This window comes from Macaca nemestrina, chromosome 1 (genome assembly GCF_043159975.1).
Source record: "Macaca nemestrina isolate mMacNem1 chromosome 1, mMacNem.hap1, whole genome shotgun sequence".
Classification (NCBI taxonomy): Eukaryota; Metazoa; Chordata; class Mammalia; order Primates; family Cercopithecidae; genus Macaca; species Macaca nemestrina.
In genome coordinates this window covers 110,783,435-110,801,968 of record NC_092125.1, presented here as the reverse complement: position 1 = coordinate 110,801,968, position 18,534 = coordinate 110,783,435, and the positions used below count along the sequence as shown (strand labels likewise).

Below are 18,534 nucleotides of genomic sequence, written 5' to 3'. Positions count from 1 at the left end.
TCATTAGGAAGAAAATGACTTCATGTCAGTCCTCAGGAGAATGATAGAACTTAGGGAACTATGTATTTCTTGATGTTTTCTATGCATTAGCAATAATAAACAATGAAAATATGGTTAAATTTTAGAATGAGGCCTGTGGTATTGTCACAAAGGTATACAAATGCTGAGAATGACTGCTGAGGGAGAGTTGTCTCCATTGGTGGTGTCCTTCAGAAGAGACCTTGTGTTTCCATATGGCCTAGACCTGGAAGGCAGATATCCTAACATTCCATGACACCCCCACCTTCTAATTCTGTTATTGTGACTCCAGACTGTTACCTGGCACTGGGTCTTACCTCTGGCATTCCTATCAGAGCCTGAACCACAGACAGTACCTTAGACTCTAAGCTCGGGCACCTTGTGCCTTGTTTTTGTGGCTGAGGATTCTTAGAGTTGTGGGATGCTGATAAAGTTTATCCCAAAAGTAAGTAATGAATCAGATCTGCTTTCTTTTGACTCATTTAAATCTTTGTTTAATGTAAAGAAACTTTATTGAGGTGTAATTTACATACTATGAAATTTACTCATCATAATTGTACAGTTCAATAAGTTTTAGTAATTTACCCAAGTAGTGCAACCATTACCATAATCCATGCATTTGTTTTTAATGTATTATTTGTTTGGGTTTATTCTCCCTAGGCTCCGATTCCACTTCCTCCACAAGCTTCAGCATGGCCGTATCTCCCACCACTTGTTCTGGTCCAAGGGCAGAAACAAGCATCCTAGAAACCAATCAGTACTTGCGCTCTGAACTGGAAAAATGCAAACAGAACTTCCGAGACCTCACAGAGAAATTCCTGACATCCAAAGCTACTGCCTACTCCCTGGCCAATCACCTGCAGAAATACAGTAGGTCCCATAGGGGCAAGGTCACCAAAGTGATAAACGATTGTCCATTTTCCTCTGTGAAATGAAACACTGCAGACTTTATTCTCTATCAGAATTAATTTTATCCTAACTACCCTCCCAAAAAGGTAGAAGTGGGCATTTTACTCTCAATTTGCCAAGGACAGAACAACTGAGGCACAAAGGTGTAAAGTTTACAGAGCAAGTGTAGTGAGGAATAGAGACTAAAACCTTGGTTTAGGCATGAAACTGTCTTTCCCTTCTCAGCAATGAGTATCAGCTTCTACAAACATGTAACATCACTGTTGGTTAAAACAGCTCAGGATTCAATTAAAACTTTTTAAAGAACACCCATTTGCAAAGCACTGTGCCAGGGGTGAAAGAGGTAATAGTATATACCCTATCTTCCTTGAAGGAACTTAAAACTACTTACTCTCAACTGAGTCATAGATATGTGGAGATGCGAACTTCAGTAGCAGACATGGAGAAAAGTCTTTATGATACCTGGATCAAGATTCTCTTCCCACAGAAGTTCAAATAAGCCATTCCTCATGCTGTGGTTAGATTGAGAGTATTTCCAGAAAATCAGAGACTTTGTAACACCCTTTCTGTCTCTCTCTGAGTATCAGCTTTACAGACAGCAAACAACTGCAGGTGGACGTCCAGGATCAGAGCTATGAGACATATGGCCAAAATGAGAACAAGGCCAAGTGGAGCAGACCGCCGTTCTCAGTAGAAGGCCAGGCCAGGTTAGGGGCTGACCCTTTCCTCTCCACAGTCAGCTCTCACATTTGTAAATCCGCTGTAAAATCCCAAACCTGTTACTAATATTCGGGGAAGAGAGAAGCTGTAATGACAAGGAAACATGGGAACAAGGGCATGAGAGGAACAGGGATATTAGAAGAGGATTCTGGTTAACATTGAAATTGAGTTTGCTTTCCAATTTCCACAATTATTTTAAAATAAATCATTGCATGGGGGTGGGGGGTGGCTAAAAGTTGCTGTCTAACTTACTGTCATAGAAAAGTAAAGCCAAAAGCCCACTTACTAAAGAAGGGAAAAGATGAGCTTTGGTGTGTGGAAAAACTAGTTTAAAAAAAAAAAACAAAACAACAACTTCATGTCCTATAATTGTAGGACAAAATTTTCTCAAGCTAGAGAAGAAGAAAGACATTACCTAAGACATTAGTATAAAGGTATTATTGCGCAGTGATTAAAGAGCATATTCCCTAGGGCCAAATTTCCTGGGTTCAAATCTAACTTATCATCACCGTGCCTCAGTTTCCTCATTTGTAATGGTAATAGGGTAGTAACTACCTCTTTGGATAGTGGTGATGATCACATGATGATAATTCTTAAAAACCTACTGCAACAGTACCATGACAAACACTATGTGTTGGTTCTCCCTTTAAAACACCACCTACCGGCCGGGCGTGGTGGCTCACGCCTGTAATCCCAGCACTTTGGGAGGCCGAGGCGGGCGGATCACAAGGTCAGGAGATCGAGACCATGGTGAAACCCCGTCTCTACTAAAAATACAAAAAATGAGCCGGGCGCGGTGGCGGGCGCCTGTAGTTCCAGCTACTCGGGAGGCTGAGGCAGGAGAATGGCGTGAACCCGGGAGGCGGAGCTTGCAGTGAGCCAGGATAGCGCCACTGCACTCCAGCTTAGGCGACAGAGCGAGACTCCGTCTCAAAAAAAAAAAAAAAAAAAAAAAAAAAAAAAAAAAAAACACCACCTACCACCTATTAGCATTTGGGCATATATCATTTGGATCGTTCTCCTCCATATGCAGTTTTACACAGTTGTATACAGACAAATGTTTAAATCTTTGAAATATTTTGGGATTATTGAAACTCTTGAAACAGGAGAATCATCAGTCCTATAGTTCTTAGTATCCTCCCAAACACACAGGAAGTCATTATTTCATGCCCTCATGTTCATGTTTTACTTAAGAGGCTGTAAGGCTTGGTAAATTGGCCTTAAGATTTGAAGTCATGGCCGGGCGCATTGGCACACTTACTGTAATCCCAGCAATTTGGGAAGCCAAGGTGGGTGGATCATTTGAGGTCAGGAGTTTGAGACCAGCCTGGGCAGCATGGTGAAGCTCTGCCTCTACTGAAAATACAAAAACTAGCTGGGTGTGGTGGTGCACACTTGTAATCACAGGTACTTGGGAGGCTGAGACAGGAGAATAACCCAGGAGTCACAGGTTGCAGTGAGCCGAGATTGTGCCATTACACTCCAGCCTGGACAACAAAGTGAGATTCCATCTAAAAGAGAAAAAAATAAATAAATAAAATAAAATAAAAAGAGAGATTTGGAGTCAAACCTCAGGGAATGTTAATTCTAACTGTCTCTTTTCAGTTGAATCATCTTGTCATGTTACTTTATCGGCCTGTGGGCTTTTCTTCCTCATCTCTAAAATGGGGAGTAGTTGAGAGACTGAGGAATAAAGATATGGAAATCCCAGTATAAAGCCTGGTACTGGGGATACTTTTATCCTTGAGATAGACCCTGCCTCCTGCCCTGCAGGCAGTGACCACAGCAGCACGTCCAGCCTTCCATGATGCAGGCATGTCTGTCTTTTCTCAGACTGTGAAGAATGCAAAGACCTTATAAAATCTGTGCTGGAGGAGGAGCTGCAGTTTCAGGAGAGGGAGCTGGCCGAATTGCCGAGGCCAGCTGCAAGGCTCCGGTAAGGAGGTACCTCTGTGGGAAGTGTACAAATACTGTTTGAAGTGGGGCAGCCCAGGCTGGTAGAACAAAGAGAAAATTTGTGCATGGAGAAGGGCAGAAATGTATGAGGCAGGCACAGAACTAGACTAAGACACAATGAGGCTATGGTCCAGTTAGGTGTCTAGGGTTTTCTGTTAAATAGCATATTAGTAAAATGGAGACAGCTGCCTGTGTTGGCATAATAGCAATGTGGCTTCTATCTGTGTGTCCTTGGTCAAATTTACTTCACTTTTCTGCATGTCATCAACCTAGGCTACCTCATTTATAAAATGGAAATACTGACAGTATCTACCTTAGAGGGTTATGAAGATTAAATGCACAATTGCAAGTAGTTAGAACCATCTCTAACACATATAAAACTCTGAACAACTATTTTCTGTAATTATTATATTTGTTCCCATTTATAGATGTGGTGATTGTCATTAACATTTTCTGTAAGAGATATTTTCAAACTTTCCAAAGTGCCTTTCATGATAAGAATGTTTCTCCTCCAAACTTTTTAAAAAAGTGTTATACTAGGTGGAGTATTAACTGCTAGGGCTATTGGATAGATAGATGATTGAGCAGCTGTTATGCGGAAAATGAATTATTTGCTCAGGACCAGCATTGACTATCCTTAGAGGGTTTCAGACATAAGGTAGATTGTAGCATTTGACACTTCTTTTAATGCTTTGTTGAAATGAAATCATAGAAGCTCAAATGTGTAAAACTCACCAAAGCAGAGAGATTTGATTGAAGGGGGGACAGGTCTGGAGCCCCTGCTTCACCCCAGTATGCGTCTTTACTTCCCCTGACACTTTCTAGTAATTCTAAGGAATAGAGTTTGAAAGAGGACCTGCGGATAACTACTTAGAAGAATAACAGGGAGAAAACTCGAGCATTAGATGGGGTAGATGACTGTAAATGTTCAGTCCAGCTCTGGGACTACATGGTTCTAAACATTAACTGAATAACTACTCGTATGTGTACATACTACCGGGTGCCGTAAGTTGGGTCATAGGTGGCACTGTCCTTAGACTCACAGAGCTCACACTCCACATTTGAACCCACGTGTATTAGTCCATTCTCACACTGCTATAAACATGTATCTGAGACTGGGTGATTTATAAAGGAAAGAGGTTTAATCGGCTCAGGGTTCTGTGGACTGTACAGGCTTCTGCTTCTGGGCAGGCCTCAGGAAACTTACAATCATTGTGGAAGTCAAAGGAGAAGCAGGCCTGCTTCACATGGCCAGAACGGGAGAGAGAGAGAGAGAGAGAGCAAAGAGCGAGGTGCTGCACTTTCAAACCACCAGACCTCATGAGAACTCATTCACTATCACAAGAACAGCAAGGGGGAAATCCGCCCTCATGATCCAGTTACCTTCCAGCAGGTCTCTCCCCCATCACAGGGGATTACAATCCAACATAAGACTTGGGTGGGGACACAGAGCCAAACCATATCACCATGAGAAATATTTAAACAATAATTAGAAAACAATGAAATCCAACATAGAATAATGAAATTACTACTCAGAACTTTACTTTTTTTCTTTTTTTTAGATGGAGTCTTACCTTGTTGCCCAGGCTAGAGTGCAGTGGTATGATCTTAGCTCCCTGCAACCTCCACCTCCCAGGTTCAAGCGATCCTCCTACGTCAGCCTCCCAAGGAGCTGAGAGTACAGGCGCACACCACCAGGCCGGCTAATTTTTGTATTTTTAGTAGAGATGGGGTTTCACCATGTTGACCAGGCTGGTCTCAAAACTCCTGACCTCAGGTGAACTGCCGCCTTGGCCTCCCAGTGTGCTGGTATTACAGGCATGAGGCACTGCACCTGGCCAGAACTTTAGTTTTAACAGCCTTCTTACTGATTATGGCCCATCTTCATGTCATTCAAAAGAATACTGCCCTTCTTGACTTTTTCACTGATTTTTCTTTTTAATTTTCAATTCATACCAGAGATACCTGCCCAACACTTTTGATCCTGGCTTGCTTTTTTTCTGGTTCTTTTTTTTTTTTTTTTTTTTTTTTGCCAGCTACTGCATAATGCTTGATGTATATCATATGAAAATGTACTTGGACTGAAGTGGGGAACCCATGGGGCATCTTTTTAATGCAAAGTTAGTAAAATAACAGACAAACCCAGAACCCAAGGCTGTTTCTTCATTCCTTCTGCCACAGGCAAGTCACACAACTTGTACAAGAATTGATCTTGGGCCGGGTGCGGTGGCTCATGCCTGTAGTCCCAGCACTTTGGGAGGCCAAGGTGCATGGATCACTTGAGGTCAGGAGTTCGAGATGAGCTTGGCCAACATGACAAAACCCCATCACTACAAAAAATATATAAATTTTCCTGACGTAGCGATGGGCACCTGTAGTCCCAGCTTCTTGGAAGGCTGAGCCAAGAGAATTGCTCTAACTTGGGAGGTGGAGGCAGAGGCAGAGGTTTCAGTGAGTCAAGATTGCGTCACAGCACTCCAGCCTGGGCGACAGAGTGAGATTGTCTCAAAAAATAAAAATAAAAAAAAGAATTCAACTTGGGAGTTCCTTACAGGGATTCTAAGAGATCTCTCCTCTGAAACTTCTATAACCTATTATTCACTACATTCCCTCTTACATTTTACTGCTCTCTCCCACCTTAGGATACATGATCCCTTAATTCAGGCTCAGGCTAAAGAACTGACCCACTTACGACAGAAGATACAGGAAGGGAGAGGTGTCTGCTACCTTTTCACCCAGCATGTGAAGAACACAGTCAAGTCTTTTGAGGGCCTTCTCAGGAACACCGGCATTGCCTACTACCAGAGACAGAGATTCTGTGAGCAAATGGTACAAGGAAGTCAGCTGACAGAGATCCTTGTCAGAAAACTGGCCACAGGTAAGTTGGCTACAGGCTCTGAAGACCCTTAGCTCCTCCCAAGTGCCCCAAAGTGAGGAGAAAAAATGCAAAGTTATTTCCATTGTATATTTTATTTTAGTTTTGACTATGGTCCTTAATCTGCATTCTATTGTTTTCTCTTTAGAGCACTCAGGTAATCACTTTTAATGTTCTTTCAAGAGTTCTTAGTTTTGTTTTTTATTTTGAGACAGAGTCTTGCTCTCTTACCCAAGCTGGAGTTCAGTGACACGATCTTGGCTGACTGTGATCTGTGCCTCCTGGGCTCAAGCAGTCCTCCCACCTCAGCCTCACAAGTAGCTGGGACTACAAGTGTGTACCACCACGCCTGGCTAATTTTTGTATATTTTGTAGAGGCAGTGTTTCTCCATGTTGCCCAGGCTGGTCTTGAACTACTGAGCTCAAGTGATCCACCTGCTTTGGCCTTCTAAAGTGCTGGGATTACAGGTGTGAGCCACTGTGCCTGACCTGAGAGTTCTTAGTTTCAATCAGTAAGAGAGAGAGAGTATAGTGGATTATTTCATCTTGATGAGCATAAGAACTCACCTTCATTTCTGGAAGATATTTTCACTGGGCGTAGGATTCTAGTTGACAGTTTTTGTTTTTAAAAAGTGTTTGAAAAGTGATATTCCACTGTCTTCTGGCTTACATTGTTCCCAACAAGAAGTCTACCATAATTCTTATTTTTGCTCCTCTGTACATAATATGTCATTTTTCACTGGCTACTCTTGAGATTTTCTATTTATCACTGGTGTTAAGCAGTTTGATTATGATAAGACCTTGTATAGTTTTATCTTTTATGTATTGTTTTACTTTATTTAGTTTTTTGCATCTGCATGTTTATAGTTCTGATCAAATTTGAATAATAATGACGTATATGTCTTATATATGGCATATACAATATATATAGCATATATATATCAAATATATATAATATATATTCTTTTTCTCTATTCTCTCCTTCAAAGACTCCAGTTATATTTGTATTAGCTGCTTTGAAATTTTACCACAGTTGACTAATAGTCTGTTCATTTTTTGTTGTATCTTTTTTTTCTCTATTTCTTTCTATTTCCATGTCTTGGAATTGATTAATCTTTCCTCAGCAGCATCTAATCTGCCATTAATCCTGTCCAGTGTATTTTCATCTCAGACTTTATTTTTCATCTAAATTTTATTTATGTCTTTTTTAAACTCTTCTTTGTAACTCCTCATCATTTCATATTTTCCTCTATCTTCTTTATTTTATTTTATTCTATTTTTTGAGACAGAGTCTCGCTCTGTTGCCCAGGCTGAAGTGCAGTGGTGAGATTTTGGCTCAAGTGATTCCTATGCCTCAGCCTCCTGAGTAGCTGGGATTATAGGCACTTGCCTTCATGCCCAGCTAATTTTTGTAATTTTTATAGACATGTGGTTTTACCACATTGGCCAGGCTGGTCTCAAACTCCTGACCTCAGGTGACACACCCACCTTGACCTCACAAAGTGCTGGTATTACAAGCATGAGTCACCACACCTGGCCTAGCTTCTTTAATACAAGGAATATAGTTATATTTGTTTCAATGTCCTTGTCTACAGATTCTGTCATCTGTGTCCTTTCTATTGTTTTTTAATTCTCACCTGATGTGTCCTTTCTAAGTCAATTTAAGTAGACTGATTTTTTTTCCCTTCTCATCATGGATTATGGTTTTCTGTCTCTCTGCATTCCTAACACTATTTGATTTGGTATTAGACATTGCAAATTGTAACCTATTGAATGCTGGATTTTTTGCATTTTGTGTTAAAATTCTTTTGACTTTGTTTTAGTATACAATAAAGTTACTTAAAAACAATTTGCGTCTTTTCAAGCCGGCTGTTTAAATTTTTTAGGCAGGATAAGCACAGCTATTAGTCAACGGCTACTTTTTTCCCACTATGGAGGCAATATGCCTTTAAAAAAATAGACCTTATTTTTTAGAGTAGTTTCAGATTCACAGCAAAATTGAGCGGGAAGTACAAAAAGTTCCCATATACCCCCTGCCTCCACACATGCATGGCTTCTTAGGCTATCAACATCTCTCCCCAGAATGGTACATTTGTTACAGTTGATGAACTTACATTAATGTGTCATTATCACACAAAGTCCACAGTTTACATTGGGGGCAACACTCTTTTGAAGGTTCTAAGCCAGTGATTTCCCACAGATTTGGCACCAGGGACTGGTTGCATGAAAGACAATTTTTCCACAGACAAGGTGGAGGTGGGATGGTAGGGGTTGGGAGTTGGGTGGTTTCAGTAGGAAACTGTTCCACCTCAGATCATCAGGCACTAGATAGAGTCTCATAAGGAGCGTGCAACCTAGATCCCTGGCATGTACAGTTCACAATAGGGCTTGTGTCCAATGCTAATCTAATGCCAGCGCTGATCTGCCAGGAGGTAGAACTCAGGCTGTAATGCTTTCTGGCTGGCTGCTCACCTACTGCTGTGCGGTCCCATTCCTAACAGGCCATGAACCAGTGCTGGGGGTTGGGGACCCCTATTCTAACCAATGCTCCCTCTATTAAAAGGGATTTTCACTGTAGTTGATGGAAACACCAAGTGTTGCAAGCTCTGTGTGAGCTACAGAGATTATTCCTTTTGAGAAGTTCTTTCCCCTGCTTTGCATAATTTCCTCAAATACATGTACTAATCAGTACTTAGCTGAAGATTGAAGACAGATATCCAAGGCATTCTGTCTGTGCAGCAATCTATTCTCTAGTCTGTCCTGTGATGTCTACCCACCCTGACTTCTTCAAGCTTACTACCAGGCTCTGCCTGGATCCTCCCTCCCTGCTCTGCAGTTGACAATCTCAGGCAGGAAACTGGAGCAATCATAGGGCTCACCTCTTTTATTTTCTCTCTCTCTCAAGGATCACTGTCCTGTACTGCACTATATCCAATGTTGAAGCTAGAGTTTAAAATACTTTTTCCAGTTTCTTAGTTGTTTAAGGTAGAGGACAAATCTGGTCCCTATTACTCCAACTTGGCCAGAAGCTGAAGTCTCCGTTCAATCTTTGTGGTTAGAAAGAACAGTATGACAGAAGGCAGCCTGTTAGAATGGGAAGACCCTTGGACTAAGAATCAGAATTACCTAGGCTCTAGCCTCAGCGCTGTATTTACTAACTTTGTGCAAGTGATTGATCCTTCTTGAATTTCTGTTTCCTCATTTGTAAAGTGGGTCAAATCATAATTCCACGGCTGCTGTACAGATCGGTTGAAGTAGTATCTTAATGTTCATGAGTGTATTTCTCTTTCAGGGTTATTTATTTATTCATTTATTTTCAGGTCCCAATAAATTGGCCAAATCTTTTGGGGTTAGTTTAGGCACTGGATATAGTAGAAGCTGATGTTAGAAAACTTGATTTATACTGGAATATTTTTCATAGAATCACCCCCAATTCTCACTAACAAACTGAGAAGAAAAAAAAAAAAACAAGAATTACCCCCAAGAACATCTGAGGAAGCACAACAGGGACAGACTTCAAGGCACCTGGGCAGTCCTCTGGTTTTGGAGTAGAAGTAGGAGAGGGCTATTTGTCCTCTCCAAGACTGGAGCAGGTTCTGTGTGTGAGTAGCAATGGGACAGTCATGGTCTGGCAACCAGCCTGTGGTAGGAAGGAAGGTTACAACTGGAGAAGTCCAAAGGGCAGCCAGGCAAGTATTCTTTGAGCTGGGAAACAAAAGACTTTTGCTCTGCTTCAGGCAGCTGATGTCATGGTGATGATTCACCACATCAGGAACACCCTGTCCAGTGGGCCCAGGCAAGCCCGCCAGGCCACTTCTCTAAAGACACAACCTGAGGCCTCCTGCAAAAATTCTCGCAGAGCATTCTGAACACACATGTCAAGTGTTATGTCCCTGATCATACAGGCCCCAAGTGTGCAATGTGTGAATTGAGACCTGCTTAATTTCTGACCAGCTCTTTTAATTTTGGTTTGCAGAAAATCACAATGGTAAGAAAAATGAAGACAGGCAAAAGCTACTGGCTCCCAGGTAACTCCAAATGATGAAGGGGCTGATAATAGACTGACCAAATCTAGAGAGGATTCCAGAAGCAAGGACTCAAATCTAGAGAGGATTCCAGAAGCAAGGGCTCAAATCTAGAGAGGATTCCAGAAGCAAGGACTCAAATCTAGAGAGGGTTCCAGAAGCAAGGGCTCAAGAGGTTAAAGGTCCCAGATCTGGAAAAAGCAGACACTGCTGAGTGTTCCTTTTTTTGTTGACTGATTATACAATGTGTCCTTTTAAAAACGGTTCTCTGCTCTCTTTGCAGTTCTTGTATTGGTTCCTATTTCCTAGTAATTTCTCACACTTAGTTAACTAGTCAGTCTTACCAAAAAGTAAACTAACCAGGGATCCCTGGTTTCTGTATCTTTAAATCCTATATGGTTGCAAACCAAAGGGAGATGCCTATCTGGTTTCTGCACGGTTGTCCTGAATTATGTTGGCAGATATTTTATAGCCAGAAAATTACCTTGAAAAATAAATTGAAACCATAGCAAGTATTTAGAGCTAGGGGTCTAAAATATGCAAAAGCCCTGGGATGTTACGTTGTCTCAAGAGCCAATATTCAATGGACCACTCCACATCATATTAAATAAAATTTGAACACAGCATTTTGACGCCAATAGTGTGGGTCTCTGTGTCCTGTGTGCCCTGAGTGTATTTTAGAGTAGTTGTTGAGTCTGCTGCCTTATCTGTGTGTTATGAGGTCAACGCATTGATCACTTGCTGTTTTCACTTCTATACTAACTCTCGACTCACTATACTCCCAGTCAAAAGTGGATTGTATACTTCCTCTTTGATATGATGGACCAAGAGGTCCTCTTGGTGCCTCTTCCATGAGCTTCAGATCAGAACTAGCTATGAAGCTGTGGTTCCAGGCTGCCTTGGTTTAATCCCTTGTCTTGCCTACTCCACCAGGCTCAGGAGGGAGGCCCAGGAGGAAGAAATGCATGAAGTCCTGGAGGACTCACTAGATGAACAGTATTTGACTCATTCCAGCCGCCATGACTCCCACCAGCTTCCCAGCAGCAATGCCTTCCTCTCTGATGCACAGGAAAACCCCTCTTCTCTGGATATAGCCAGTGAGTGCTCCTTTGATAAGAAAAATAAAGCTCCATTAATCTCTCAGTAGCTCCTACATTCTACATGCTCAACAGCTCTGTCTAAACTGAGAGATGTTTTTCTCTGCAGGCAGGCCCTGAAGATTCACTTTAAAAAAGTGATTAGGCTGAACACAGCTCTGGTTTCAAGTCTCAAGTACAGGTCCCTAGTGTGGGTCAGGTAATTTGTTCTGTTCCTGTCCTCACCTCAGTCCCTCTGGCCCGGACTGGCATCTGTAAGCTGGTATACTCAAAGCAGGCCAGAATGGAGAGAGTGAAGAGATTATGGCAGACTCTCTGCCACTACTGCAGCACATGTACAAATCCGTTTAACAGATCTCCTTCTTTAAAACGGGACATCTTATCTTTCCTGAAATATATAAATTTTTTGAGACAGGGTCCCTTGTTCTGTCACCCAAGCTAGAGTGCAGTGGCATGATCTCAGCTCACCACAACCTACAGCCCAGGGTCAAATGACCCTCCCACCTCAGCCTCCTGAGTAGCTGAGACCACAGATGATGCCACTACTCCCGGCTATATTTTTGCCTATTTGGTAGAGACAGGGTCTTGCCTTGTTGCCCAGGCTGGCCTCAAACTCCTGAGCTCAAGCAATTCACCCACCCCTGCCTCCCAAAGTGCTGGGATTACAGACGTGAGCCACCGTGCCCAGCCTTCCTGAAATATTCTTGATGATTATAGTTCCTGAACAGTTTTCCCAAGCTGTTCTAGCCATCCCAAGAATGTTGGCAGGCTTGCCCATATGTTTGGTGGTACAATTATAATTTCAAGCTCCAGTCTCCATCTCCCCTCAGGTGCTTGCTTTCCCCTAAGGTTCCATCTGACTAGTAAAATATCAGGGTATTTCCATAAAGACAAGACTTTGGTCTTGGCAACCCTTTGGTAAATAGCCAGGATTCTCAATCTTTGTGCAGCACCAAGGTATTTTTACGATCTCTGTTAGTTTAGTCTCAATGTTGTAATTCAATCTAAATAAACAACGAGGCTATCTGCTGGAGAAAAGGCTGAATCTAACAGCAATGCCACCAGCATGCCCTCTTCCCAGAATAACTCCACACTAGCCATTGGAGCTTCTCTAGGTATATAAGAGCCCTTTGGGTTGGTGCCTCACTGGTGTATGTATAGATTAAAACCTTGACCTATGTCTCCTCTCCCTTACTTGAATGTTTGACTTTACTTTGGGGGCAAAAGTTTGGATTGTTAGGGGACTATAATATACTCTTCTACACAATAGAAAGAGACCATATTAATTCACTCACTGAGCTTTCATAGTAATATAAACCATATTAGGCTTGTCATTTTGTCAGGGATGGGTATAAGTATGTGGCTTTTATTACTCATACCATCCTCTGACAAAGGCATCCTTATTTCTCTTTACAATTTCACAATAAGGTGCAGAGGAGGGTCATTACCATCTGTTAAAGATATTCAGGGCCGGGCACGGTGGCTCACACCTATAATCCCAGCACTTTGGGAGGCCTAGGTGGGTGGATCACTTGAGGTCAGGAGTTCGAGACCAGCCTGGCCAACATGGTGAAACCCTGTCTCTACTAAAAATGCAAAACTTAGCCAAGCATAGTGGTGCACGCCTGTAGTCTCAGCCACTCGGGAGGCTGAGGCATGAGGATCCTTTGAACCTGGGAGACGGAGGTTGTAGTTAGCCAAGATGGTGCCTCTGCACTCCAGCCTGGGTGACAGAATGAGACTCTGTCAAAAAACAACAACAAAATAAAGATGTTCAGGAGAGATATTTTGTAGAGAGGAAGATATTCCCTAGTACCTATAAGTCATCTCAAGGAGGTGGTCACACCTTTCCTAGTGCTAGAAAAGCCCTGCTCAGAGACCTTCAGTGTTTTCCCACCTCCTGTCAACCTGCCTTATACTTCCCATATCTCCCTGTGGGAGGCATCCCTGTGGAGTCTGCTTAGCACTTGGCCGTGCTTTGTTTGAAACCTTAAAAGCTCTTAAAGAAAGTTGCCTTATGTTCCCTGATGAGAAGATGAAGTTGGTAAAAGCATGGTGAAGGGCAGGGATCTTGATGAGAGGCCCCTGACTACCCCTTTAGTGATCGGCATTCTTCATTTCCCATCTCATTCCATGTCCTGGTTGAACGGCTTTAGAAGATGAGATCCAGAGCCAGCGGCAGCACCTGAAGGAAACCCTTTTCATCAACAACTGCCTGCGAGAAAAGCTGGAACGTTATCTCAGCAGCTTTGATGAACAAAATGGTAGGAGAGGCCCAAGTGATCTGCTTCTGGCAATATGTATTGTTCTAAAGGCCTGTGACTGGGGCAGAGTTTTGTAGATTTCAAGCACTTTGACATACTTTACTTCACTTATTCATTACAAATGTCCCAGCTAGAGAGGTAGGGCAGCTACTATCATTCCTATTTATAGGTGAATAAATGGACTTAAAGAATTGCCTCCATCTTAGAGGTGTCTACCTCTAAAATCATTCTTGTGATTCCCAGGCTGTCTGCTGTCTTCTCTCTGCTTCTGTACACCGCCTGCTGTCTCTCTGCTTCTTATGTGATTGGCATTCAGTAGAACCCAGGTTTCTGAGCACCTCATGTAGCAGAATGAGAGTGTCCTCTGCTGCCATCCTCATCAGCTTCCCTTATGTCTTGGTTACTCTTCATTCTACCACCCCAAGGTGGTTCTCTCCAACCCCCTCCTCTTCGATTGCTCTCACACAGAGGCCATCATTTCACAACATCATGCTGGGCCAGAAGAACAGTAACCAGGTCCCTTCCCATACCAAAGCAGCAACTATTTCAGGAAAGCCTCCTTCATATTTCAGCCATTGGACATGATAATACATGTGATGTGCTGGCATTTGTTCAGAATCATGTGAAAATTTAGCTTCTGCCCCATCACACTAAAGTTCCAGCCCTGAGTCCCCACGGTTTTCTCCCTAGGCTAAGATAGAGAGGAAGAACATGAAATGTGCAGAAAGAATTCTCTTAAGCAAACGTGTATAACTTGCCTAAACTGTAATTATTTCCTGGAACAGGATGCAACTCTAACCTCTACAGGCAGATCATAGATTCCGTTGTCCAGCTGTATAATGAAAACAGAGTTCTCAGAGAAGAATACCGGAGACTCCCCCGGCTTGCCTGAATCAAATTTCCAGAGGTAAGTGGTGAAAGGCCACAATATGAAGTCACTCTCAGATGGGTCCCTTCTCTTGTCACACCCCACTTAGAAACAAAAGAGGATGGGGAGGCCATAGCTGCTCAAAGCCTTATAACCCACGATTCTCATAGTTATTCTCAACTTAGAGACGGCTGCTTTCTAGATGCACCCCCTCCAGGCCCCCAGACTGCCAGCCTCCAGGAATAAGTAGCTCTAAGAAATACACTATTTAGGTACAAGCCACACTCCACTATTGCAAATTGGAGAAGAGAAGGACAAACTTAAAAGGTGAAAATATTTAAGAGAACAACATGGTGAAATCCGGTCTCTACTAAAAATACAAAAATTAGCTGGGCATGGTGGCACGCGCCTGTAGTCCCAACTACTTGGGAGGCTGAGGCAGGAGAATCATTTGAACCCAGGGTGGAGGTTGCAGTGAGCCAAGATTGTGCCACCGCACTCTAGCCTAGGTGACAAAGCAAGACTCCATCTCAAAAAAAAAAAAAAAAAAAGAAAAAAATGTAAGAGAACAATTATTTTAACTGAATACATTTTGTCAAGATTAAATCAACTTTCCCTTAGAGTACTGAAACAATAAGCAATCATAATTTAGATTCTAAGTTACTGGTCTTTGAGAAAGTGTGAAAACCAAAAAGATGTCATAAGCCAAAAAAGGAGCAAAAGTCCTAATTTTCAAACTGATGAAAATAAAGTACTAAAAAATTGAAATAGTCATAGTTCATCTTGGTCCTTGGCAAAATACAAATTTATTGATTTAAATCATAATATCCTAGCTACCTTTCTGTGCCTAGCTCTTACCACTGAGGAGAAAAACCAAACGTAAACAAAAGTATGTTCAAATTGGCAAAAATGTTTACAAACCTGCAAAATCTCTTCAGCCTATCCCTTAAACTCCAGACTTGGTATTTACTAAGCTCTGCTGTGTACAATACCCACCTTAGTATCCATTCTTGCACAAGTTCTGTTAGGTATAAGCCAAGACCAGATGGGATTTCTTTTTTTGTTTTTCAACCTCTCATGCCTATGTTTGCTTTTGCTTCCAAAGACCCTTCTAAGGACTGTCCTCAGACTACTGGAGTCACTTAGTCACAAGCTTGCCTGAGGCTCACAGCTGGCAATATCTGGGAGTTTATGTCAATCCCACAGCACCCAGCAACCCCGCCTGCAAAGTATTTACCCATGATTGACAGGTGCAGGTGTATGAAAGCCCAGCTCCTTGACTTGATCAGTGCCTTTGTGGTGAATTAGCTTTGAGAAAAGGGAATCCAGAGGACAACTTAGTAAAAATTCAGATAGATAAATGGAAAGAAATCTTTGCCTTGGAAGGCCAATTGAGAAAAGATAGCGATTTACTTGAGACTGTGAAAAGACAGACTGACGTCTTCACTTTCTCATGGGAAAGAAGCCTATGGTGAAAGAGAAACAGAATGGTGGGAAATAGGTGGGTCTACTCAGTAGCTTTAAACCATTCTGTCATATTATAAAGCCTGTTGAGGTTTTAACTAACACAAGTGCCTGGACTCTACACAGAGATTCTGATTTAAATGCTTCCAGGTGGGTAGAAACCACTAGTAGTACTGAAAAGTTCCCAAGTAATTTTAACATGTGGCTAGAGATGAAAAGGACCATCTATCTACTAGAATCTCAAGTCACCAGCATAGAGGTGTCCCAAATGTACAACTACCTCATAGAAAAGGCTTAACACCACCCATTGATGGAATTTGCCTTCCTCTCTCCATGGTCTTGTTTGCATAGCATGGAAAAAAGAGAAGGGAAAAAGAGGTAGACAGATAGATTGAACCTATAATTTGCCTATGTAGAGCAGTTTCTCAAACTTTTCTGACCACAAGATGCAGCGAGAAATACACAATTCTTTGTGATCAGTTTTTTGAAAATCTTTTACTATGTGTAATCCGCCCTACCTAGTATTTAAATAAAGCCTGTAGTAGTATGCCGTCCACTATATTGATTTCACAACTCATAAGTGGTTCAGAATTGCAATTAGAAAATTTTTACTTTTGGCCGGGTGTGGTGGCTCGCGCCTGTAATCCCAGCACTTTGGGAGGATCACCTGAGGTCGGGAGTTTGAGGCCAGCCTGACCAACATGGAGGAACCCCGTCTCTACTAAAAATGCAAAAAAAAAAAAAAAAAAAAAATTAGCTGGGCATGCTTGTGCAGGCCTGTAATCATAGCTACTTGGTAGGCTGAGGCAGGAGAATCGCTTGAACCTGGGGGGTGGAGGTTGTGGTGAGCTGAGATTGCACCGTTACACTCCAACCTGAGCAACAAGAGTGAAACTGCCTCAAAAACAAACAAACAAACAAACAAACAAACAAAAGTTGTTTACTTTTGCTCAGCCTTTTTATCAAGCAAAATCCCAAAATAAGATTTACTGTAAAAGAACATTTACTATAAACATCTTTCTGTGAATCCTTATTTCTGTCCCAGCCACCATGAACCAATAATCTCTAGAGCCTGTTAGTGTTCTCCAGATTGAAGACTTCCTTCTAACTGCTCCTAAACTCTGTGATGGAGTGGAAGAGGTTTGAAGCCTTGATTGTCATCCCAGGTTTTTCACCCACAGGTCACATGGCCTGAGCCTCTTGACACCATTGTCTCCTTATGGTCAAAGATGGAACTGTACTTGGGTGGTATCTGAGCACCCTGCTGGCTTTCACATTCTAGGGCTCTTCCCTTGGCACCACTCTCTTATTTAAAAGGAATAGAATGTGGACTTAGGAGGGTTATTTCTCTGCAAACTGTCCTCTCTTTCTGATGACAAGCTATTTCTGAATGTGCACATTTGAGGCTAAGCAAATCCCTTCCTGGTAGGTGTGAAAGAACTTTATTTCTCTCCACAGGAGTATTATGGAGAGTCAATTATTACTGAGGAGGTGGTAGAGACCTAGCTAACTCATCTGCAGTGGCTTTGAGCAAGGCTTTTAGAATCATAAGGTGGCTGGGGTCCTGTGTCCTACACCACAGGCCAGCTAGTTCATTTCAGGAGACTTTCTTTTCAATCTATTATTACTATCTTCTTCTAGGAGAGAGATTATCTTCACTACCAGAGATTATCCACTTAGCCGCACTCAGTTTGCACCTGGCCTGTATCACCACTTAGCTCTCACTCCAGTCTCAGTTAGGTATCAGCAAACCTCACCAAACACTATCGTTTAGTTGTGTGTCTGTGTGTTTTTGTTTATTTCAGGTAACAACTAATGTTGGAACTATGAAAAGCTCTTCTCTACTTTTAACAAAGCTTAGTCACAAACAGTTCCCTAGTTGATGAGAAAAACTGAAAGAACAGAACAATTGAAAGTCCAAATCTGAAAGCTCCATCTCTGAGAACCAAATTTTACAGCCACTTCAGATTTGTACTCCAAATGGATAGTTTGATTGTAGAAATCACATCCCTTCAGCCTGCAAATGTGATAACTGCCCAAGAGACAGTGACACCTAGATTCATAGATAATCCCCTTTCCCCCAACCTATATGTAACTGGAGTCAACAGCAGCTGGAGGAAAATGACAAGGACTTGGAATCAGATTTAGAATAACACTGCTGTAGACTGTTTATCAACTCCTCAGCGTATGTCCGTTTTCCTTGAAGGATGAGCGTTTAGAAACCTCTGACAATAAAGTTTATTTTACACACATTCTCTTGCCTATGATTTTTTTTGTACAAATCACAATTATAAAACTTTCTTGCTCCAGCTAAAAGCAGGAAACTCAGTCACGAATG

General features: G+C 42.1%; 1 protein-coding gene across 2 annotated transcripts; it reads left to right on the top strand.

Moving 5' to 3' along the window:
* The first annotated feature begins 305 nt into the window (after window positions 1-305).
* On the top strand, window positions 306-18,448 carry LOC105478998 (NBPF member 9). Of its 2 annotated transcripts, none has more exons than XR_011617516.1 (9): window positions 306-463; window positions 679-888; window positions 3,481-3,583; window positions 6,246-6,481; window positions 10,455-10,506; window positions 11,437-11,600; window positions 13,757-13,864; window positions 14,672-14,771; window positions 18,002-18,448. XR_011617516.1 is itself a non-coding variant. In XM_011736743.3 (9 exons), exons 2-8 carry the CDS (start codon window positions 711-713, stop codon window positions 14,754-14,756), a joined length of 948 nt encoding a protein of 315 aa, XP_011735045.2. In that variant the 5' UTR covers window positions 306-463; window positions 679-710; the 3' UTR covers window positions 14,757-14,771; window positions 18,002-18,448. The 2 variants fall into 2 exon arrangements, 1 of the variants encoding a protein (XP_011735045.2); XM_011736743.3 differs by having other exon boundaries at window positions 14,650-14,771.
* The last annotated feature ends 86 nt before the right edge of the window (window positions 18,449-18,534 follow it).